The sequence below is a fragment of the Aegilops tauschii genome, chromosome 5, assembly GCF_002575655.3.
Source record: "Aegilops tauschii subsp. strangulata cultivar AL8/78 chromosome 5, Aet v6.0, whole genome shotgun sequence".
NCBI lineage: Eukaryota > Viridiplantae > Streptophyta > Magnoliopsida > Poales > Poaceae > Aegilops > Aegilops tauschii.
In genome coordinates, this window is record NC_053039.3 from 96,127,886 (window position 1) to 96,153,409 (window position 25,524).

The 25,524-nt window shown below is 42.6% G+C and overlaps 1 protein-coding gene across 1 annotated transcript; it reads left to right on the forward strand.

The window, feature by feature from the left end:
* The first annotated feature begins 2,148 nt into the window (after positions 1–2,148).
* Positions 2,149–10,666, forward strand: LOC109750284 (disease resistance protein Pik-2). The gene is made up of 4 exons (XM_020309246.4): positions 2,149–2,438; positions 2,535–3,588; positions 7,249–7,923; positions 8,261–10,666. Exons 2-4 carry the CDS (start codon positions 2,539–2,541, stop codon positions 10,178–10,180), a joined length of 3,645 nt encoding a protein of 1,214 aa, XP_020164835.1. The 5' UTR covers positions 2,149–2,438; positions 2,535–2,538; the 3' UTR covers positions 10,181–10,666.
* The last annotated feature ends 14,858 nt before the right edge of the window (positions 10,667–25,524 follow it).

The window sequence follows — 25,524 nt, forward strand, 5'->3', positions numbered from 1 at the left end:
CTCACAACGCACTAGTACACCATCCAACACCCCTAGCTCCGCAAACACCCCCTCTCCCCGTCCTTTCCAACTATATACTCCCCTGCCTGCCGAACACAACTTATCACCACCACCATTAACACCCACCATAGCCAATCCCAACCATACACTCACCCCACCCGAGACGTCCCCAACACCCCCGACCCCTGCTTCCTCCCCAACACCCCCGGCCCCTACTCCCACTCCACCACCCAGCCCTGCTCCCACTCCACCACCCAGCCCTACTCCTTCGTCCGACTCTTCCGCTGCGCCGGACTCACCAGTACCCACCTTACCCCCTCGTGCTATTCCTACAGCAGCCCCGATTAATGATCATCGCATGCGTACTAGGGCCAAATCAGGATTTCATCAACCCCAAGACCGCCTAAACCTTCATACCTCCGTATCTCTCACTTCTCTTCCAAAGAATTACAAAACTGCTCTACTTGATCCCAATTGGGCCGCTGCCATGCAAGAAGAATATAATGCTTTACTTCAAAACAACACCTGGCAACTTGTTCCTCGTCCTCCCAATACAAATATTGTTTCTGGCAAATGGATTTTTCGCCAAAAGTTCCACTCCGATGGGAGCCTCTCACGATATAAAGCCAGGTGGGTTTGTCGTGGCTTTTCTCAGCAACAAGGAATTGATTACGAAGAAACCTTCTCTCCTCTTGTTAAACCTAGCACCATTCGCACCGTTCTTAGTGTTGATGTCTCCTCTTCATGGCCCATTCACCAACTTGATGTTAAAAATGCTTTCCTCCATGGTTCCCTTCAAGAAACTGTCTACTGCCAGCAACCTCTGGGTTCTGAAAATCCATCCTTTCCAACTCATGTATGTCTTCTTCAGAAATCTCTCTACGGTCTTAAACAGGCCCCACGAGCTTGGTTTCAACGCTTCTCCTCCTTCATTCAAACAATAGGCTTCACTCCATCTCTCTCCGACACCTCTCTTTTTGTGTATCATCAAACTTCTGACACTGCCTATTTACTTCTCTATGTAGATGATATCATTCTTACCGCCTCCTCTCAAAAGTTCTTAGATCACATTGTCTCTCTTCTTAGATCTGAATTTTCTATGACTGACCTAGGACTCCTTCATCATTTCTTAGGCATTGCTGTTGTTCGAGATTCCTCCAGCCTTTTTCTTTCCCAACGCCAGTATATTCTTGATCTTCTTAATCGTGCTGGTATGCTTGACTGTCAATCATCTCGCACTCCTGTCGATACTAGTTTTAAACTTTCGGCTACCGGTGAACCCTTTTCCGATCCTACTCTCTATCGTAGCCTAACAGGTGCTCTCCAATATCTCACCATTACTCGTCCTGAAATCTCTTTTGCTGTTCAACAAGCATGTCTCTATATGCATGATCCCCGGGTTCCTCACTATAATCATGTTAAACGCATTCTTCGGTATTTAAAAGGAACTCTCAATCATGGTCTCCACCTCAATAATTCTTCTCCAAACTCGCTTACCGCATACTCTGATGCAGACTGGGCTGGTTGTCCTGACACTCGAAGGTCCACTTCCGGTTTTTGTGTTTTTCTTGGTAACAATTTGATTTCTTGGTCTTCGAAAAGACAGGTTACAGTCTCACGTTCGTCGGCCGAGGCTGAGTATCGCGCTGTGGCACATGCCGTTGCAGATACCATCTGGATTCGACAGTTACTCTCCGAGCTACACATGCCTATTGAGCAGGCCACTATTGTCTACTGTGACAACATATCAGCAATCTACATGACCAGCAATCCAGTTCAACACCGACGCACAAAGCATATTGAGATTGATATTCATTTTGTTCGTGAAAAGGTTGCTCTTGGTCAGGTTCGGGTGCTTCATGTTCCCTCTACGGCTCAGTTTGCTGACATTTTCACCAAGGCACTGCCTACTAAGCCGTTTCAAGATATCTGTTTCAGTCTCAACGTCGTCGAGCCTGCCGTTGATACTGCGGGGATGTTAGAGTAGTCATTATGGTATACGACTTCTAGTCCAAGTCAGTTTTGTACCCCTACCCCAAGTCGGTTTGTACCCTCTTATATACTCTTGTATGCCGCACCAAATCATCAATAAACAACAGTTTTATTCAGCTTTCACATATTACTTCGTCTTGGTGGGCCTTTTCCAAAAAAAAAAAAAACAATCCCCAATCCGTTCTCCGAACCCTGCCTATCCCTCCCTTAATCCTCACCTTCACCGAGACGGCGGCTCCCGGCGGTGCGCCGAGCGCGACACCGGCAACAGGCGGCACCAGGTGACGCGACTCCTCCACTAACCACCTCAACCTCCCCCGTGTTACAGTCGCCGCCGACCTCCACCAGATCCGGTACGGTGCTCTTCTACCTCTGCCATCGGATTGGACAAGGGCGCGGGGCTCCGGCTGGCCCTCGGTTCGCCCACTCCACTGCAGCACTTCAACGTACACCCTTGTAACCAAGCTGATTCTTTTATTAACGACTTGAGTACACCCTGCTGCATTAAGGATTAGCATTAACAATCGTTTACAACGGGGCAGCTAAATGGAGGCCACCGTGCTAAGTCTGGGCAAGTCTGTGGTGATTGGGGCGCTCAGCTACGCCAGGTCTGCCGGTGCTGGGGAGGTAGCCTCACGTCTTGGAGTTCAGCGTGATCAGGCCTTCATCGCCGATGAGCTGGAGATGATGCAGGCGTTCCTGATGGCCGCACACGACGGGTCAGAGGACAAGGACAGGGTGGTCAGGGTCTGGGTGAAGCAGGTCCGCGACGTGGCCTATGAGGTCGAGGACTCCCTCCAGGAATTCGCTGTCCGGCTACAGAAGCAGTCTTGGTGGCGCGTTGCTCGCACCCTTCTGGACCGGCGCCTCGTTGGCAAGCAGATGAGGGAGCTTAGAGCCAAGGTCGAGGATGTCAGCCGCAGGAACAAGCGCTACCGCCTCATCAATGGTGACGGCTCTGGTTCCAAGCCTAGCAATATCTCCACGACCACAAGTGAGTTCCCCGTTGCTGGCGTAACAATGTCCGGCGCCGAGGAAGCTAGGCGGCAGTTGGACAAAGCAAAAATGGATCTCATCCGCCTTATCAGTTCCAAGAAGGATGACGCCCTTAGAGTAATCGCATTATGGAGAGCAAATGGTGATCTTGGGGAGACCTCTGTCATAAAAAAGGCATACGAAGATCTGAAGATGCACAAGAAGTTTGAATGCTTTGCTTGGATCAAGTTGGTGCGTCCTGTCAATCCAACAGAGTACTTGCGGAGTATTTTGAGGCAGTTTTATGTAAATTCACTACAAGGGACAACTACGGAGGCGCAAGATCTGAGGTGGATGGAGATGACAAAGGAAAATGATTTGGTTGATGAGTTCAAGAGATTTGTGAGTACAAAGAGTTACCTGATTGTGCTCAAGGACATACGTACTATTGAAGAATGGGACTGTGTTAAAGTTTTCTTCTTAAATTACAAGAAAGGAAGTCGAATCATAGTATCCACGGAGCAAGTTGAGGTTGCTAGCTTATGCATAAGACAACAGACTGCAGCAGCTGACCACAAGCAGTTGCATATGGACCAGGCTCTCTATGCTTTCTACGAGAAGGTATTCTTTTTCTTGTCAAAATATACTCTGACTAGTGCTACATTATCTTCAGAGTCAACTAATGCAGTAATAATTAACAACAATATCTGACAGTAGGTAAGGTTACTATTTCTCAGTAGTTTTTGTGCATTATTTACCAACATACTCCCTCCGTTCCTAAATATTTGTCTTTCTAGAGATTTCAAATGGACTACCACATACGGATGTATATAGACATATTTTAGAGTGTAGATTCACTCATTTTGCTCCGTATGTAGTCACTTGTTGAAATCTCTAGAAAGACAAATATTTAGGAACGGAGGGAGTATAATCTAGTCCTGACACCTTGGTGCTGAGTGTGGCAATGTTTAATGGTACGCTGATAGGAAGCAGACATGGAAGAGCCACAGGGTTGGCAGTTGTCACCCAATAGTGTCTTAGAACAGTTTCTGAGATATCGATGAGATGTAAACGGTTCCATTGGTGGATGGGCAAAATTGTCTGTGATGGAGTTTAGATAGGAAATCATAACTCGGTTAATAATTGAAAGACGATAGGTGTACTTTTTTTCAAATAAAAATCTGATGGTAAATACATCACTCGATTGCTTAGTTTTGTGAACCCTAATTAGTATCAAATTGCATTCATCAATTGATTACAAAATGTTATGGCATTACCCTAGCTCATTGCAGTGTCAGCATATATCAAAATATTGATGTTTGAGCAATTTCCAAAGATAAATGTAAAAATTGTACAACACTATACACACAACTGTGCAGGCATGTCTTGTTGAAAATGCAAAAAAAAAAAAAAAAAAAAAAACCTTATCAGTTGGTAAACATGCCATCCCTTTTTGGATAAAATTTTGCCAACTCTCCTGTTTTCTTTTGGCATCCAAGTTCCATCATTAACCCCTTTTTAGATAAGTGAGATGCATGATTGTATTTGCTTGATAAATATATATGCATATTGGCATTTCACGTAGTTGCTTCTAAAGAAAATGATTACTTTATTCCCTTGAACCATTGACGAGTATAACCCACTAAAATGTTTATCTCACATAGTCCTTAAACTTCTCACATTGGATAATTTTACTATCCCTGGTGATTTTCGGATGTGTTTTGTGAAAAACCATTAAGTTTCACCAATGAGCACAATTTGACACGTCCAGCACATCATGGCGTGATACCAACAGAAGGGCTCCTTGTGACCATCATCGACCTCTCTGTCACCCTGTTATCCTTTCATGTTTCCTTCTTAAGCCTTCTTCACAACATTGAGTGTTTTCGTATCACGAAAAAAAACATCAAGAGTCACACATGGGAGCTTTGCCTCCCACAGTCCCACTTCTCCCGACTAGGGCGGCCCTGTCTGCAACTGCCGGTGCTCTACTTACACATTAGCGTTGGATAGTGCAGCCATGGAAAAACCACATCACCTTTCCTTCCCCTTTTCTTCTCTATCCATAGGATGTCTCCGAGAGCTCTGCCATGGACGACCATTCCTGCTTGAGGAGCTAGATCACCATGTGTGGTGATCCTAGGCTTCATGTTTTATTGTTGGAATTGGGGATTTCTGTTGAGGATCGAATCTTGTGATTGAGATTTTTGGAGGTTGAGATCTCCATAGCTTAAATGCTTCAATCATAGAAAAATTTGTGATTAATGTAATGAGGTTGAAACTACTTACTAAATTTCTTGATTGTTCAGTGAAAAGGACTCAATTACGATTTTCTGTAGTCATCCCATTGAATTTTGAAAGCTTATGCCAAATTTGTCAAAGCTCGCTCAAGTTTGGGAAAGCTTGTCTCTTTAAAATATTTCTCTTCGGAAAATTTGGAAGCTCATGGAATGATAGTTGATACTTGAAAGCCCTATTATTTTGCATTTTTCTTCTTAAGTGTGTGTCCGCTTGCTGATGAATGCCGATGGAAGTGACTGCTCCAGAGGCAGAGCCGGATGTGGGGGGCGTCCGAAGGCAAAGCAAAAGGTGAAGGCGCCATCACAATGGTAAACCAATAATTTGCAGTCCCCGTGCTTTTCATTTACACGAAAGACAGACTCGTTAGATCACCTGATTTCCACTGCAGCTTCTTCTCTCTCTCTCGTCCAAGCATCTTGCATTCCGACCATAGGGACTGGCATTGGAGATAGAAGACTTTGTGGGAAAGTTACCAACGTTTATGTTTTGGTAACAGCCATGTATTCGGATGGTGGCGCTTCTCTCTCCTTGTCACCAATGAAGAAGGGAGAAAGATGGGGAGGGATATGACACGACACAGGGCCTGCATCATGCTATTCGGTTGGTGAGATGAGATCTAGGATGGTTTATTTTGTCTGCCGGGGCAGCAACTCCTCAGACACATTAAATGTGTTCGAGCAAATGTTGGTACGGTATTGTGGCTGATGGACGTGTGGGTTGCAGAGAAGAGAGGAGATCAGCAAATCTCACACTTGTCTTGCTGGTCACTTACATCCCATGTAGATACAGGCATGCTGAGCATTAAGAGCTCATTGACGCTGATATTCTTATCTTTTAGTGATGCATCTAGATTGGTAAGAGCGTTTCAGCCTACATGTTCATCTGGTTTTGGCACATACATTGTAGGAGATGGGATCATTTTAGGTCTACATTGTGCTTTGTGGCGTGCTTTTGTGGTGCTGAACCCATATTGATGATCATAATTATCATGTTATAATTCACTTATTGACCAATACTGCTCTTGTAATTGAATTATAACTTCTTTGACCTGCAAACTACATAATTTTTACATAGTTTTCCTTGGAAATTATTTGATTGTGAACATTGGAAAATGTCATATGAACATTTGCAAAAATTAGAAGTGAAAAAATGCAGCAAGACACAGCTCTAGGAGCTGGTGTAACGCAGAACTCCAACTCTGGGTTTCTTTAACTGATACCCCGGACACTAGGGTAACAAAAAAACGTAATCAAGTCAATTAGTCAATTAAGATGAAATCTAACAGACAGGGCCCGCATGGCATTTACTATGACAGTGACTTGGCTCATTTTCGGCTTGAGTCAGTAAGTGAGCCCGGTTCGGGCAGAGCAGACTCATTGGGCTCTACAACAAAAACCTTGACTTAAAAAAACAGACAAATTTAAAGATTAAAACTTCTCAAAAAATAATCTTAGAAAATTCTAGTAATCCAATCTATCTTCTCGAGTGTTCTGGGAACTTTTTAGCACATTTTGGTGAGCCATTTGAATGTCTAGAATTTTTTTGTAATTCTCTACCAAATTTGAAGTCTAAGCCAAAATGCGCTCAAACTTCCCTAGAATACTCATGGTATGTAGATTGAGTTACTAGATTTTTTTCATATTTATTTGGAAAATTGGAGTTTTGCTTTAAAATTTGGCCCGCAATTGAAAAAGCAACCAATTTTTTTAAGAGCTCAGTGAACAGGAATGCTCAAGGCGAGCTCACCTATCAGCTTAAGCCAAAAATGAGCTGCCCCTGCCATAGTCAACGCCATGTGAGCCACATCTGTCGGATTTCATTTTACCTGACAGAGTGGGGTATCAAAACCCCTAGAGTTGTAGTTTTGTGGTACAACAACCTGGAGAGTTGTGTCTTGCTGCAGTTTACTCAAATTAAAACTTGCTGAAACATTACTGGGGAATAGAAGGCAGCACCTAATCATTATCTATTTCTGTATAGGGTTTGCAAGATGGAGCTGATGCAACTGAGGCAGGGTCTAGCTTTAACATAGCTAGTACCACTAGTAGCAACTCTGCAGACAACAAGAGCCTCGCTCACACAGAGACGGCGATAGCTGATTTTAAGGAATATGAGCAAGTCGGTCGAGAGAAAGAAAAATCTGATATTATCAAACTAATTTCAAATGAAGATAGCCAACAGCTTGATGTGATTTCTGTGTGGGGAATGGGCGGTCTTGGGAAAACAACACTAGTTAGAGATGTGTATCAAAGCCAACACCTCAGTGTCAAATTCAGGTACCGCGCTTGTGTAACAATTATGCATCCCTTCAATTGTGACGAGCTCATCAAGAGTTTAGCTCGACAATTAGATGCAGAGGATTATGAAAATAAGGAGGAAGCAGGCTTGGCGGGTGGCAGAACAAAACCTAGGCTCCAACGGTCACTGACGGATATTTTAGAAGGAAAGAAGTACTTGATTGTTCTTGATGATCTATCGTCTACCACAGAATGGGACTCTATAATACAACATTTACCTGCAAGGGAAACATCAAGTCGTATCATAGTTACCACAAGGTCAGAAAATATTGCTAGGCACTGTTCAAAGAAACAAGAAAACATATACAAGCTTCAAATTCTGGGGTATGAAGATGGACTTAACCTCTTCATGGAAAAGGTACCTGCGACCCTATCATCATGCATCAATGCCCTATTTGTTTAATTTCTATTTTGTAAGTGCCAAGATCTTTTCTTTAATGTGTTTTTTGAGCAGACACAATCTGTATTTTACAAGGTTCCCCCTCCATATTAATTTAATATGTTGAGATTATTTTAGAAGATAGCTAAAACCCTGTGGGGGGCATGACTGGCTAGTAGCTACTTGCATGCTTAATTAAAGAACTCACGGTGCAATTTACCTTTGGTAATAAACTTTTAAAGCACAAAATCCGTTATTAGGCATGCAGCTAATTTAGTTTTGTGGCAACTAAAAATTTAAATTGAATACATTTCAGGTATTTCACAAGATTACATATCTGAATGATGAATATCCGGAGTTGGTTGAACAAGCAAATCTGATCCTAAAGAAGTGTGATGGACTTCCCCTTGCAATTGTCACCATAGGTGGCTTCTTGGCAAACCAACCTAAAACCGCTTTGGAGTGGATGAAATTGAATGACCATATTAGTGCCGAGTTGGAGATGAATCCAGAGCTTGAAAGGATAGCAGCAGTCCTTAACAAAAGTTACGATGGTTTACCCTACCATCTCAAGTCATGTATGTTGTATTTCTCCATCTTCCCCCAAGATGACAAGGTTAGCCGAAGACGTCTGGTGCGTCGGTGGATTGCAGAGGGCTACTCAAGGGAGTTGCGTGGCAAATCCGCGGAGGAAATAGCGGAGAGCTATTTCATGGAACTCATAAGCAGGAGCATGATCCTACCATCTCAAGAATCCATTCATAGTCGAAGAGGAGTTGACTCCTGCCAAGTCCATGATCTCATTCGTGAAATTGGTATCTCAAAATCAGCGGAGGATAATCTTGTTTTCACATTGGAGGAAGGCTGCGAATTAAACAACCGGGGAACAATACGCCATCTTGCCGTAAGTAGTAGCTGGAAGGGAGATCAGTGTGAGTTCAAGAGCATAGTGGACATGTCTTGTATAAGATCATTAACGGTGTTTGGGAAGTGGAGGCCATTTTTCATGTCTGAGAAGATGAGGTTGCTGCGAGTGCTGGACCTAGAGGGGACATCAGGTCTAGTTGATCACCATCTTACGGGCATTGGGAAGCTTCTTCATCTAAGGTACCTTTCTTTAAGAGGATGTGATGATATTTATCACTTGCCAGACTCGTTGGGTAACCTGAGGCAGCTGCAGACACTAGATGTTACATATACAAGCATAATCAAACTACCGAAGACCATTATCAAACTTAGCAAGCTAGAGCATATTCGTGCTGGGGGCATTGGAAGTAACGATGGTGGTACACATGAAACATATGCAGACACCCTATGCACTCTGGCTTTGTCGTCAATGGCATTCTGTGTGGGTTGTTGCGCACCTCAGGTTCTGAAAGAGGTAATGGATATGGATGGTGACCCTAACAGGCGTGATATATGCACTGCGTGTTGCTGCAATAAATTACCTTCTGCCGCGACGCGCCAAAGTCCAAATGGTGTCGAAGTGCCAAGGGGCACTCGTAGACTGAAAGCCCTGGACACAATGGGTGTTGTGAACGTCTCAGGATCAAGGGGTAGGGCTGTTCTAAACGACCTAAAAAGTCTCACCAGGCTGCGGAAGTTAAGAGTGACCGGCATCAACAAGAAAAACTCTCAAGACTTGTGTTCAGCGCTTTCAAAGCTCAGTTGCCTGGAATCTTTGTTAGTGCGGTCAGAGGGAAACCCTGGTTTATCCGGCTGCTTGGATGCCCTACCGTCCCCTCCGAAAAAACTACAGAGCCTCAAGCTGTACGGTAACCTGGTGAAATTGCCCGACTGGATCGAGGGGCTCCGGAATCTCGTGAAGATGGAGCTGCGGAGCAGCAGGATATTGGAGGTTGATGCAGCCATGCAGGTCCTTGGCAATTTACCAAACCTGGCCATACTGCGCCTGCTGAGGCACTCGTTTGCTGGTGAAGAGCTTCGTTTCAGTCTAAATCGGGACACGGCATTCCCGAGTCTGACGGTGCTGGAGCTCAGCCTCCTAGACAAGCTCGAATCTGTGGAGTTCCAAGGAGGGGCAGCCCCAAAGATCGAGCTGCTGCAGTTTCGTGGCTGGCGCTACAAAGCCAACATGGTGTTGTTTGCAGGGCTGCCTTCTCTCCCGAGCCTCAAGCAAGTTTTGCTCAAGGGTCGCTATGAGGATGGCTTCGTGGATGACTTGCGGGCCCAGCTTGCGGGAAATCCAAACAGACCTGTTTTGAAGCTCAACTGAATTGCTTCAGACTGCAGATTCCAGGTTCGATCGCTAAAACCTACTAGCATACATCTGTGAGCGTCAAAAGCTTCAGTGATGATTTATGCATGTACACATATTTGGTCATAGTAGTATACATAAGCTGTTTGGTTTTTATCTCTACTGCAAGAAAATTTCTACTCTCTCTCGGATCCATATTACTACTTGTCTTAGATTTGTCTGGATACGGAAGTCATCATAAAAGAAGAATCCAGTCGGGCCATTATGCTCCAGTTTATGTGTCTGTTGGATCGAAATTAAAGCTCCATACATATATTTGCTGGGTTATAGATTGGGATCGATTTAATCTGTAGAGAAGAGCTGGGTTATAGATTGGGATCGGGAGCTCCATACATGTATAATCTTCTCAGCGGCAGATGGAAGCCTGGAACTAGATCCAAGCTATTGTTCAGCAGTTTGCAAAACTTGTTATGCTTACTTTCATGATGCAGATATGTTTTGATCTGTGCCCCGAATGCTGTAAAATGTGTTGGCGGTGTTGCCTCATTATCATTATATAAAAAGCAGGGCCCGGGGAAAGCCCCCTTTTTTTATTCAAAAAAGTGTATTTCTTCTCAGCAGCAGAGCTGGAAGGTTTGAACTAGATCCTTGGCAAATGTAGTTTATGGGGCGACAAATTCTATTATGTTACACCCATGGCATTTTAACTTCACACCGCATGTCAAATTTATCTTAAAAGTCCATGGCAAATTTAACATTACAACAATGGAAAATTAACTACACAACTCATGTAAAAATATAATCATAGTCCATGGCAAATTTGACCTTACATCCATGGCAATTTAATTTTCACAACCCATGGGAAGTTTATTTTTTGTAGTGCATGGGAAAATTAACTTTACAACCATGGTAAATTAACTTTAGAGCCATGGCAAATTTTGCTCATAGCCCATGGCTTTTTTTAATTTTTTTCCCATGGCAATTTATTTTTAAAACCCATGGCAATTTTAATTTAAAGTTCATGGCAAATTAACCTTACAACCATGGAAAAATAACTTTAAATCCCATGGCAATTTAACTCCACAGCCCATGGCAAACTTATTTTATATTTACCATAGCAAACCTACCTAATGTACCATGAAAATTTGGACCATGTGGCAAACGAATGATGCATATTGTTGCCATCATGCCAAATTGTAATGTGACTTATAAACATTTGTTCTAACGTTTTGCATTTTGATCTTTGATTTTTCTTTTCCAAAACTTTTTGCCATGCTTCTAGATGGCAAATTTCCAAGCATTTTTTTGCCATGTTTTTTGCCTTGCCATTTTGTAATATGTTTCGTATTTGCCATCATGTTTATTAACCACACCGCAAAACTTAAAGTCTCTTTACTATATTTTTTTCCACGGCAATTTTTAGCATTTGCATGATTCTCTTGGCATCTTATAGTAACAATTCGTAAATTGTTGTTTTGTATACATCATGGCATAGACTTGTATACTACATAACAGGTCAAATTGTTTGTACCCTACATGGCAAGAACTCACTCATATCTCGTTTGTTTGTTTTTTCTTTTTTTTATACATAATAGTTCCCTTTTCTAGTACACTTTCTCACTTTAAATTCTTTTGGGTAAGGGGGATTGTGTTGGGCCAGGAGGCCTAAGTCAGATTGTTTTCGATGGGCTGAAGTAGGACATCGCATGTTCGTTCGGGACTCCTTCCCAGTGAACGTTTCGTTCGATCTGGAAAGGGCTCCCACCGAACGTTCGGGAGATGTTGGGTTCCAAATTGAAACTAGGCATATCCACTTAAAACTGACTGCACTTCAATGAAGTTCAGTTCGCACCAGGGCCAACATCGTCACGGTCAGGTTCGGTGTTGTGCATCTTGTCATGCCAAGTGTTAAAATGGTGAGTGCGACTGAGGTTGGCGTCTTCGTCTAGAGCATTCGCCTGGTAAGTCTTGGGTGAGGAAAGGGCCACGGCCTAGCACGTCATTGAAATGGACGATGATTGTGTGTAGGAGTGTGTGCGCTTCTTCGTCCACCACGATGAGCACCTTCAAGACAATGCACGGGTCATAGAGCCACACGTTCATCTCCAACTTGTCCCTGCCTATCCTCCAGCAACACGATGTCAATGAGCCCACAATCGAGCTCCTTCTCTTCGGGAGCCCTTGGAAGCTCAGCTGCATCTTATATATACTCCATAGCACCCGTTGCTCGGTTCTGCTTGGATCTGGTCTTTGTTTGTCTATGTCAGTGTGTCTGCAGGTTAGATCCTTCTGATCTACGATTCTCTTCATCGACGGTGGTTGCTGTTCTGGTGTGCTGGTCCTATTGGGCCTTAGCACGACGACTTCCCGACTGTCTACTACAACAAGGTTTGCCCGGCTCCGATGAAGGAGGGGCGATGACAGCGGCGCGCCTTCGGCTCGCTCCAGTGATTGTAGTCGTGGCTACGTGGTCTACGGACCTAGATGTAATTTTTATTTCTGGTGTTCTTTGTACTACCTTAACGGTTGATGAATAGATTGGAAGTTTTCTCGCAAAAAAAAAAACTCGATCCAGGCGCCGACGCACCGGACCTGCATCAACGCGTCCATCACATGTGTGCACCACTCCTAGTTGGGGAATGTGAGCCACAAATCGTGCTCAGAGCCTCATAGTGCAATTTGCTACTGAGTTAAATTGTGTAAAAGTGTGTTGCATATCCATGAAATGAGCTGAAATTGAGTCTTATAAATACTCCCTCTCAAATAAGTCTTACATTATGAGACAGAGGGAGTAATAAATATATAAGATAGGAGAGAAAATTTTTATAAGGTGCTAGTTTAGGGAATTTGACTTCCCACAGTAAAGTCATTACAAAAATTTAAAGGACTGAAAGTGCAATCATGCCCTTACATCATGTTTTGATGTTGATGACAATATACATGTAGGGGACTAACTGTTTGTCAAGTAAATCTCAGGTGTTAGTCCCCTGTTCATCAAAGTGTGTGGATCAAGAGCATACGAAGTGATTTTACTCAAGGATGAAGTATCAAAATTGGTTACATGTTTGTTTTCTTGAGTATAGGATCCCGCACTATTAAGAGGGGATCGATAGGGTTAGTTAAAGTCTTGCTCTTGCCACAAACCTTCTTCCCAAAAATGCTTTAGTTCCATCTTTATTCTCTCTGGCATGTTCTGTCTCTGGCCTGCCGGATGTCCGGGCTTCACCCCGGATGTCCGGGCCTCACGTCAAATATCCGGCCTGCTCGCCGGATATCCGGACCTAGCTATCCAGAGAGCACCTTGTGCTGGTGCTGTTTGCCGGATGTCTGACCCTCTATACCGGATGTCCGGGCTCTCCTTTCACCCCGGATGTTCGGGTCTCCCTTGCCGGACGTCCGGCCTATGCTATCCAGAGACTGTTTCAATATGGTGAACTTGCCGGATGTCCGGCCATGTGCCGAATGTCCGTGGTTTCCTGATATGCAGGATGTCCGGGCTTGACCCCCGGATGTCCAGCCCCTCTGTTCTTACCTCTGTTTCTGCTTTGTTCTTCAAGTGCCTCGCCAGGCCGGATGTCCGGCCTGCCCGTTCACTTGTGCTACAATGGCCATATTTGTGCTCACACTATATATAGCCCTCCTCCCCCTCGGGAGAGGGTTGACCATTCACTTTGAAGAAACCCTAGAACACATTTCACTCTCACTCTCTCTCACTCCTCCACACCAAATCTTAGATCCCCAAGGGATTTGAGAGCATTTGAGGCAAATTGTCCGATCAAGTGATAGATCCACTCCTTCCTTTTCTTTGCACCAAAGGAATTTGTGATTTGAGCAAGTCTTGAGCTTTTCCCCATCGTTCTTGTTACTCTTGGAGGTTGGAGACTCCTAGGCGGTAGGAGTCTTTCGGAGAGGAATCGACCATTGTGATTACCCCCGGAAAAGTTTGTGAGGGTTTGGAGACCACCCCAAGGTCTACCACTAGTGGTTGAGAAACACCTCTGTGGTGTTGTCTCAAAGGGAGAATAGGGTGAGCCTTCGTGGCGTTGGGGTGCCTTCGTGGTAACATCCACCTCTCTAACCGTGGCGTAGCTTCCCTCCAAGGAAGTGAACATCGGCATACATCCTCGTCTCCCGGAGTTGCGGTTATTCCTAACTCTAACTCTCTACTTGTGGTTACTTGTCTCTTAGCACTTACTTATATCGTATTGTGCGTTCTTTCTCTCATACTTGTGTTACTTGTTTATCTTGCTTAGTTCTTAACATCATACTTGCAATTGTTAGGCTCGCCTTCATATTCCGCATTATTGCCTAAAATTGCTAAGTAGTAATTAAAATTTGTAACTGTACCTATTCACCCCCCTTTAGGTCCATCTCGATCCTTTCATCTGGTATCAGAGCCTCGTGCTCTATTCTTGTGGCTTAACCGCCCTAGAGCGAGATGAACCCCGATGGGACTCCCCTTGTTGCAGATCCAAAGAATACGGACGCGGCACGGAAGCCAAGTCCTTCAGAGGATCTGGAGCGAGCTCTTGCTAAGCAAAAGGAGGAGCATGATGCCTCTCTTGAGGCCTTGGTACAAATGAGGATAGTCACACTAACCACGATGCTTGCACCACTTTCTAGTGGTGCAGCCTCGAGGCCAGCTGTGCCTACTCCTTCACTTGGCCAACAACCTCCTAGCAATGAACACTCCAATGTTCCTTGGCTTTATGCAAGACCTCAAATAGAGAAACCTAAGTATAACCCTCAAGGCAAACCTCCTTTACTTGATGACACTACCGATTTTGCTTTGTGGAGAGTTGCTATGCAGGATCATCTTCGATATGGAAATGATGAGATGTTGGAGATCTTGGAGTATGGCTACCAAGCTGTTGACCTGAAGAATCTTACTCCAAGAGAGGTATATGACAAGAATCTCAACGACACAACAACCATGTGCATAAGAAGAGGTATGACTGACAAGCAAAGGAGACCATACATACATATCACAAGTGCCAAGGAATTATGGGATAGCATTGTGAGGACCAAGACCGGTACCTCCACACTCCGGCTTGCTCAATATGAAATTGCCAAGGGTCAATTGCAAAACTTTTGTATGGAGAAAGGTGAATCTCCCAAGCAACTACTTGAGCATCTCATGACTCTCACCGCCGACATTGAGTCATGTGAATGTGACAAGACTCAAGATGGATTCAACTTGACTAAGCGATTTCTCGTGGATAAGTTGCTTCATGCTCTTGCTCCATACCATCACCAAATGGTATGGGACATAAGACAACACCATGGATTCAAGGAAATGACTCCAGATGACATCATATCCACTTTCCAACTATTTGAAGAGTCAAAGGCAAATGCCACAAAACATCTTGCCATGCATGGTACCTCAACATCAAAGATCAATCTTGCATTGAAGGCCAAGCATGTATGTGAAGAAGAGCAAAGTGAAGAAGAAGATGATGAGGAGGAGGAGGATGGTGATGAGATTGACTCAGATGAGAGCCCGTCATATGAAGACATTGCTCTCTTTGTCAAGAAGTTTAGCGCGGGAGAATTCAAGGGAAGATTCCAGAAGAAGAAAGTGAGAAAATGCTACAACTGTGAAGAAACCAACCACTTCTCCAACGAGTGCCTGTATGAGAAGAGAAGATAAACCAAGGTTTCCCAAGACCTTTCCCAAGAAGAAGTTGCCAAATCCTTTGAACTCCAAGCTCAAAAAGAGAGATGGGAAAGCAATGGTTGCTCATGAAGAATCCGATCTGGATGATGTTAGTGGTGTTGCCGGAGTTGCTCAAGATTCTCAAAACACTTTGAGGCTAGTCAACAAGAGTGGTGACGTTGTCACCTACAACTATATGAAAGACTACAAGGGCAACGCTCACAAGTGCCTAATGGCAAAGGCCGTGGTAGAAGATGGAGAGAACCAAAGCTCTCCTGACAAGGTCAAGGTAACCCCACGATCAAACCCTCCTCTTTTCACTCCTTCTACTCCTAGTGATGAGTATCTTGATGCGGAGGATAGCTATGAGGATGATGATATAGATGATCCTATGCTTCCTAAACTAAATAAGTTCATGTGCTCCCTCAAAGGAAAGAAGCTCACTATGTTTCGTATGCTTATGGAGATGGTGAGTAAGCACACCATCACCATTAAGGAACTCGAAACCCTCGTCACCGAGGAAAAGGAAAAATATGAAATCCTTGAGCGGAAAGTCCAATATGAGGAAGCATGAAATGATGAACTATGCTTGAAAATTGGTGCAAACATTGATGTTCATACTAAAGATCTTGCCTCCTTGAAAAAGGCTAATGACTCTTGCAAAGAGTTGATGAATGATAAAAGTAAGCTTGTGAAGTCTCATGCTTCTCTCTCTAAGTATTGTGAGCTCCTATCCGTGTCCCTCAAGACTAAGGAAGAAGAGCACACCCTTCTTACAAAGATTTTTGAGACGCTCAAGCTTACTTATCTTGAAACTCTAGCCAAGGCTTACTCTTATCCTATTATCAATGTTGATGCTTGTACTACTAACTCTAGTAGTGATCTAGCCTCAAGGCTCAAATCGAGAAAGGTCACATGACATGTGCTCAAGGACAAAAGAACCTTAATGAGGTATTGAGCCAACACAATGAGGTGTTTGCCAAAGAGGGGCTCGGGTTTGACCCAAGCACAAGCAAGAAGAAGACGTCCTCTCAAAAGTGCACCACCCCTCTAAAAGAAATATTTGTACGAGAAGGGCACAAGGAGAAAGGTAAGGTTGTTAGTGGGAAGGCCACAAGGGGCATGCCCACTCTCAACAAGCCAAAAGAGTTCATGCCTCCATCCTATGTACTTCATAAGACTAAGGATGGAGAAGTTTATGCAAAGTTTGATGGTCCTCGAAATGCATTCCGATTTTATGCTATTTGGGTCCCTAAGACCCTAGTGACTAACTTGAGAGGTCCCATTGCGAAATGGGTGCCTCTAACCAAGTCATAATTGTGTGTAGGTTGCTTTCTCCGGTGGAGTAAAATGGGTGATTGATAGTGGATGTACCAATCATATGACCGGAGATAGCAAATTGCTCTACGATTTCATGGAAGCTATTCAACCATTTATGATCATTATGTTTGGTGGAGGATCAAAAGGACAGGTACTCGGGTTGGGCAAGGTGGCTATCACAAATGACATGTCTCTTGCAAATGTCATGCTTGTCCAATCCCTTAAATACCATTTGCTTTCTGTTCGCCAATTGGCTTCTGTTCGTTATGATACACTCTTTGGACTGACGGATGTGAAAGTCTTTAAGAGAGATACTCTCGAAGTGGCCTTTGTTGGAGAGTTGGATGGCAACCTTTACACGATTGATTTCTCGAAAGAGAGCACATTCCATGCAACTTGTCTAATGGCCAAGGCCGACAAGGGGTGGCTATGGCATTGCCGGCTAGCCCATGTCGGCATGAGAAATCTTCAAGATCTCTTAAAGGGTAATCACGTCCTTGGACTAACCAATGTCTCTTTTGAGAAAGATCCTATGTGTAGTGCATGCATAGCCGAGAAGCAACATCAATCAAAGCACCCTGATACGTCTCCAATGTAACTATAATTTTTTATTGTTCCATGCTATTATATTATCTGTTTTGGATGTTTAATGGGCTTTAATATCCTCTTTTATATTATTTTTGGGACTAACCTATTAACTGGAGGCCCAGTGCCAGTTTCTATTTTTGCCTATTTTAGAGTTTCATAGAAAAGGAATACCAAATGGAGTCCAAATAGAATGAAACCTCCGCGATGATCTTTCTTCGACCGAAAGCAATCCAGAAGATTTGGAGTCGAAGTCTGGAACTCCACGAGGCGGCCACGAGGTAGGAGGGCGCGCCCAGGGGGGTAGGCGCGCCCCCACCCTCGTGGGCCCCTCGTAGCTCCACCGACGTACTTATTTCGCCTATATATGCTCTTATACCCTAGAAACATCAGGGGGAGCCACAAAATCACTTTTCCACCGCCACAACCTTCTGTACCCGTGAGATCCCATCTTGGGGCCTTTTCCGGAGATCTGCCGGAGGGGGAATCGATCACGGAGGGCTTCTACATCAACACCATAGCCTCTCCGATGAAGCGTGAGTAATTTACCACAGACCTTCGGGTCCATAGTTATTAGCTAGATGGCTTCTCTCTCTCTCTCTCTCTGATTCTCAATACAAAGTTCTCCTCGATGTTCTTGGAGATCTATTCGATGTAATACTCTTTTGCGGTGTGTTTGCCGAGATCCGATGAATTGTGGATTTATGAACAAGATTATCTATGAATATTATTTGGTTCTTCTCTGAATTCTTATATGCATGATTTGATATCTTTGCAAGTCTCTTCGAATTTTTGGTTTAGTTTGGCCTACTAGATTGATCTTTCTTGCAATGGGAGAAGTGCTTAGCTTTGGGTTCAATCTTGCGGTGTCCTTTCCCAGTGACAGTAGGGGCAGCAAGGCACGTATTGTATTGTTACCATCGAGGATAAAAAGATGGGGTTTATATCATATTGCTTGAGTTTATCCCTCTACATCATGTCATCTTGCTTAATGTGTTACTCCGTTCTTATGAACTTAATACTCTAGATGCATGTTGGATAGCGGTCGACGTGATGCAGAATCATTTCGGTCTACTTGACATAGACGTGATGCCTATATTCATGATCATTGCCTTAGATATCTTCATAATTATGCGCTTTTCTATCAATTGCTCGACAGTAATTTGTTCACCCACCGTAATACATGCTATCTTGAGAGAATCCACTAGTGAAACCTATGCCCCTCGGGTCTCTTTCTTATTATATTGCATCTCTTTTATTTACATCGCATCTCATTTACTATTTTGCAATCTTTACTTTTCAATCTATACAACAAAAATACCACAAATATTTACTTTACTATCTCTATTAGATCTCACTTTTGCGAGTGACCGTGAAGGGATTGACAACCCCTTTATCGCGTTGATTGCAAGATTCTTGATTGTTTGTGCAGGTACTAGGTGACTTGTGTGTTGCCTCCTACTGGATTGATACCTTGGTTCTCAAAAACTGAGGGAAATACTTACGCTACTTTGCTGCATCACCCTTTCCTCTTCAAGGGAAAGCCAATGCATGCTCAAGAGGTAGCAAGAAGGATTTCTGGCGCCGTTGCCGGGGAGATCTACGCCAAGTCAAGACATACCAAGTACCCATCATAAACTCTTCTCCCTCGCATTACATTATTTGCCATTCGCCTCTCGTTTTCCTCTCCCCCACTTCTAAATGATTTTTGAAAAGATTTGCCCTTTTCTTTCGCCCTTCTTCCGTTCTATCTTGTGTTACCATGTGCCTTCTTTTTGCTTGCATCTTCGCTTGATAAAAGTTTATGGATCCCCATCCACTTGCTAATCTCTTTAAGAGATCCAATTATGATGAATCAATTGCTAGTGAGTTTTATGCACTAGATTATCTTCATGAAGTTTTGCTTGAAATTCGTGAATCTAAAAATTGTGATGAAGAAATTTATGAAGAGACTCACGATAGCCCCTTGAATAAAAAGCATGATTGCAATGATTTTACTATAAGTTCTATTGATGTCAATTGTGCTAATAATAATGAAAACCCTAATCTTGGGGATGCTAATTTTGCTATGTCTACTACTTGTTTCAATGATCATGATTGGGGTGATTCTTCTTATAATTTTGAAAATTTATTTAAGCCCCATGATGAATATGAGATTGATAATAATGTTTGCAATAATACTGAAAGTGGGTTTGGAAGAGTGTCAACTTTAGATCCCACATATTTGGATAATTTTCAATCTTATGAAGTTTTTGATAAAAGTGGGTTCGGAGAGGTCATGACTTTATTTTATGATAATCCCACTATTTCGAAAGAGTGTTAACTTTGCATGCATGAGGATCATGAAGAGAAAATTTTATGTGATAGTTATATTGTTGAATTTGATTATGATCTCACATGTAATTATTATGAGAGGGAAATATGGTTGTAGAAATTTTCATGTTACTAAATTACCTCTCGTTATGTTGATATTGCTAATGTTTCTTTCTTCTTCCTTGCATATGCTAGATCTTGCTTGTCTTGCTAATTTGTTTTCCTATAAAATGCCTATGCATAGGAAGTATGTTAGACTTAGATGTTATTTTCATGTGCTTCATGACGCTCCCTTCGTGTTTCAATTGCTATCTTTCATGTGAGCATCATTAAAATTATAGATGCCTAGCTAGGGGCATTAAACGATAGCGCTTGTTGGGAGGCAACCCAATTTTATTTTTGTTATTTGCTTTTTGATACTGTTTAGTAATAAATAATTCATCATGATACTGTTATGATTGTGTTTTTTGTGTTTTAATTAGTGTTTGTGCCAAGTAGAACCTTTGGGAAGACTTGGGTGAAGTCTTTGCGATCTTGCTGTAAAAAAACAGAAACTTTTGCGCTCACGAGATTAGCTGCCATTTTTTACTGGAAAGTTCTTTTAGGTTTATTCTTTTTGCAGATGATTAATAGACAAATTCCTCACGTTCACCAATTTATTTCAGAATTTTTGGAGTTCCAGAAGTATTGGAACAAGTCAGATTACTACAGACTGTTCTGTTTTTGACAGATTCTGTTTTTCGTGTGTTGTTTGCTTATTTTGATGAATCTATGAGTAGTATCGGGGGGGTATGAACCATAGAGAAGTTCGAATACAGTAGGTTTAACACCAATATAAATAAAGAATGAGTTAATTACAGTAGCTTAAAGTGGTGGTTTATTTTCTTATACTAACGGAGCTCATGAGATTTTCTGTTGAAGTTTTGTGTTGTGAAGTTTTCAAGTTTTTGGGTAAAGATTTGATGGATTTTGGAATAAGGAGTGGCAAGAGCATAAGCTTGGGGTGACCAAGGCACCCCAAGGTAAAATTCAAGGACAATCAAAAGCCTAAGCTTGGGGATGCCCCGGAAGGCATCCCCTCTTTCGTCTTCGTCTATCGGTAACTTTACTTGAGGCTATATTTTTATTCACCACATGATATGTGTTTTGCTTGGAGCATCTTGTATGATTTGAGTCTTTGATTTTTAGTTTACCAGAATCATCCTTGCTGTACACACCTTTTGGGAGAGACACGCATGAATCGGAATTTATTAGAATACTCTATGTGCTTCACTTATATCTTTTGAGCTAGATAATTTTGCTCTAGTGCTTCACTTATATCTTTTTAGAGCACGGTGGTGGTTTTATTTTATAGAAATTATTGATCTCTCATGCTTCACTTATATTATTTTGAGAGTCTTTTAGAACAGCATGGTAATTTGCTTTGGCTATAAAACTAGTCCTAATATGATGGGCATCCAAGATGGGTATAATAAAAACTTTCATATAAAGTGCGTTGAATACTATGAGAAGTTTGATGCTTGATGATTGGTTTGAGACACGAGGATGGTGCTATTAGAGTCATTCTAGTAGATTAATTGTGAATTTGAGAAATACTTGTGTTGAGGTTTGCAAGTCCCGTAGCATGCACGTATGGTAACCGTTGTGTAACAAATTTGAAGCAGGAGGTGTTTCTTTGATTGTCTTCCTTATGAGTGGCGGTCGAGGACGAGCGATGGTATTTTCCTACCAATCTATATCCCTAGGAGCATGCGCGTAGTGCTTGGTTTTGATGACTTGTAGATTTTTGCAATAAGTATGTGAGTTCTTTATGACTAATGTTGAGTCCATGGATTATACGCACTCTCACCCTTCCACCGTTGCTAGCCTCTCTAGTACCGCGCAACCTTCACCCGTACCATAAACCCACCATTTACCTTCCTCAAAACAGCCACCATACCTATCTATTATGGCATTTCCATAGCCATTCCGAGATATATTGCCATGCAACTTTCCACCGTTCCGTCTATTATGACACGCTCCATCATTGTCATATTGCCTTGCATGATCATGTAGTTAACATCGTATTTGTGGCAAAGCCACCATTCATAATTTTTTCATACATGTCACTCTTGATTCATTGCACATACCGGTACACCGCCGGAGGCACGCATATAGAGTCACATTTTGTTCTAAGTATCGAGTTGTAATTCTTGAGTTGTAAATAAATAGAAGTGTGATGATCATCATTATTAGAGCATTGTCCCGTCTGAGGAAAAAAAGAGGCCAAAGAAGCCAATGAAAAAAAGGGGAGGCCAAAGAAGCCAAACAAAAAAGAGAGAGAGAGAAAAGGAGAGAAGGGACAATGCTACTATCCTTTTTCCACACTTGTGCTTCAAAGTAGCACCATGATCTTCATGATAGAGAGTCTCTTATTTTGTCAGTTTCATATACTAGTGGGAATTTTCGTTATAGAACTTGGCTTGTATATTCCAATAATGGGCTTCCTCAAAATGCCCTAGGTCTTCATGAGCAAGCAAGTTGGATGCACACTCACTTAGTTTCTTTTGTTGAGCTTTCATACATTTATAGCTCTAGTGCATCCGTTGCATGGCAATCCCTACTCACTCACATTGATATCTATTGATGGGCATCTCCATAGCCCATTAATATGCCTAGTTGATGTGAGACCATCTTCCTCCTTTTTGTCTACTCCACAACCACCACTCTATTCCACCTATAGTGCTATGTCCATGGCTCACGCTCATGTATTGCGTGAAAGTTGAAAAAGTTTGAGAATACTAAAGTATGAAACAATTGCTTGGCTTGTCATCGGGGTTGTGCACGATTTGAATATTTTGTGTGACGAAGATGGAGCATAGCCAAACTATATGATTTTGTAGGGATGAACTTTCTTTGGCCTTGTTATTTTGAGAAGACATGATTACTTTGTTAGCATGCTTGAAGTATTATTATTTTTATGTCAATATTAAACTTTTGTCTTCAATCTTTTGGATCTAAAGATTCATGCCACAATAAAGAAAATTACATTGATAATTATGTTAGGTAGCATTCCACATCAAAAATTCAGTTTTTATCATTTACCTACTCGAGGATGAGCAGGAATTAAGCTTGGGGATGCTTGATACGTCTCCAACGTATCTATAATTTTTTATTGTTCCATGCTATTATATTATCTGTTTTGGATGTTTAATGGGCTTTAGTATGCTCTTTTATATTAATTTTGGGACTAACCTGTTAACCGGAGGCCCAGTGCCAGTTTTTTTTTTGCCTATTTTAGAGTTTCACAGAAAAGGAATGCCAAACGGAATGAAACCTTCGCGATGATCTTTCTTGGACCGAAAGCAATCCAGAAGACTTGGAGTCAAAGTCTGGAACTCCACGAGGCAGGAGGGCGCGCCCAGGGGGGTAGGCGTGCCCCCACCCTCGTGGGCCCCTCGTAGCTCCACCGACGTACTGCTTTCGCCTATATATACTCTTATACCCTAGAAACATCAGGGGGAGCCACGAAACCACTTTTCCACCGCCGCAACCTTCTGTACCCGTGAGATCCCATCTTTGGGCCTTTTCCGGCGATCTGCCAGAGGGGGAATCGATCACGGAGGGCTTCTACATCAACACCATAGCCTCTCCGATGAAGCGTGAGTAGTTTACCACAGACCTTCGGGTCCATAGTTATTAGCTAGATGGCTTCTTCTCTCTCGTTGATTCTCAATACAAAGTTCTCCTTGATGTTCTTGGAGATCTATTCGATGTAATACTCTTTTGCGGTGTGTTTGCCGAGATCCGATGAATTGTGGATTTATGAACAAGATTATCTATGAATATTATTTGGTTCTTCTCTGAATTCTTATATGCATGATTTGATATCTTTGCAAGTCTCTTCGAATTTTTGGTTTAGTTTGGCCTACTAGATTGATCTTTCTTGCAATGGGAGAAGTGCTTAGCTTTGGGTTCAATCTTGCGGTGTCCTTTCCCAGTGACAGTAGGGGCAGCAAGGCACGTATTGTATTGTTGCCATCGAGGATAAAAAGATGGGGTTTATATCATATTGCTTGAGTTTATCCCTCTACATCATGTCATCTTGCTTAATGCGTTACTCCGTTCTTATGAACTTAATACTCTAGATGCATGCTGGATAGCGGTCGATGTGTGGAGTAATAGTAGTAGATGCAGAATCGTTTCGGTCTACTTGACACGGACGTGATGCCTATATTCATGATCATTGCCTTAGATATCTTCATAATTATGCGTTTTTCTATCAATTGCTCGGCAGTAATTTGTTCACCCACCGTAATACATGCTATCTTGAGAGAAGCCACTAGTGAAACCTATGGCCCCATGGCCTCTTTCTTATTATATTGCATCTCTTTTATTTACATCGCATCTTGTTTACTATTTTGCAATCTTTACTTTCCAATCTATACAACAAAAATACCAAAAATATTTACTTTACTATCTCTATTAGATCTCACTTTTGCGAGTGACCGTGAAGGGATTGACAACCCCTTTATCGCATTGGTTGCAAGGTTCTTAATTGTTTGTGCAGGTACTAGGTGACTTGTGCGTTGTCTCCTACTGGATTGATACCTTGGTTCTCAAAAACTAAGGGAAATACTTACGCTACTTTGCTGCATCACCCTTTCCTCTTCAAGGGAAAGCCAACGCATGCTCAAGAGGTAGCACACCCACCCAAGAATATTGTGTCTACTTCAAGGCCTTTGGAGCTCCTTCATGTGGATCATTTTGGGCCTCCGTCATGGGATAGTCTTGCTGGGAAAAAGTATGGGCTTGTCATTGTTGATGATTACTCAAGATATACATGGGTCTTCTTCCTCAAGTCCAAGGATGAGACGAAGATCACCTTCATTGATTTTGCCAAGCAAGCACAATGCAAGTTTGACAAAGAAATCTTGGCAATAAGAAGTGATAATGGCTCTGAGTTCAAGAACTACACCTTGGAAGAATTTCTTAGTGATGAAGGGATTGAGCATCAATATTCAGCTCCATACACTCCTCAACAAAATGGTGTAGAAGAAAGGAAGAACCACAAACTTGTGGAGATGGCGAGGTCCATGTTGGATGAATACAAGTCCCCACATAGTTTTTGGGCCGAGGCTGTCAACACCGCATGCCATGCATCAAACCGGCTCTTCCTCCGCACAATATTGGAAAAGACTCCATATGAGCTCCTAACTGGGAACAAGCCAAATGTCAAGTACTTTCGTGTATTTGGGTGTAAATGTTTCATCCTCAACAAAATAGAACGGTTGGAAAAATTTCAATCCAAAACAATTGAGGGAATATTTGTTGGCTATGGATCAAACTCTCACGCCTATAGAGTCCACAAAAAATCCAATGGATGTATTGTATAAACTTGCGATGTGGTGTTTGATGAATTTAATGGCTCCCATGGGGAGCAAGTTGATCTAAGTGATGTAGGTGGAGAAGATTCTTCTCAAGATATTCTGACCATGGGTGTTGGTGC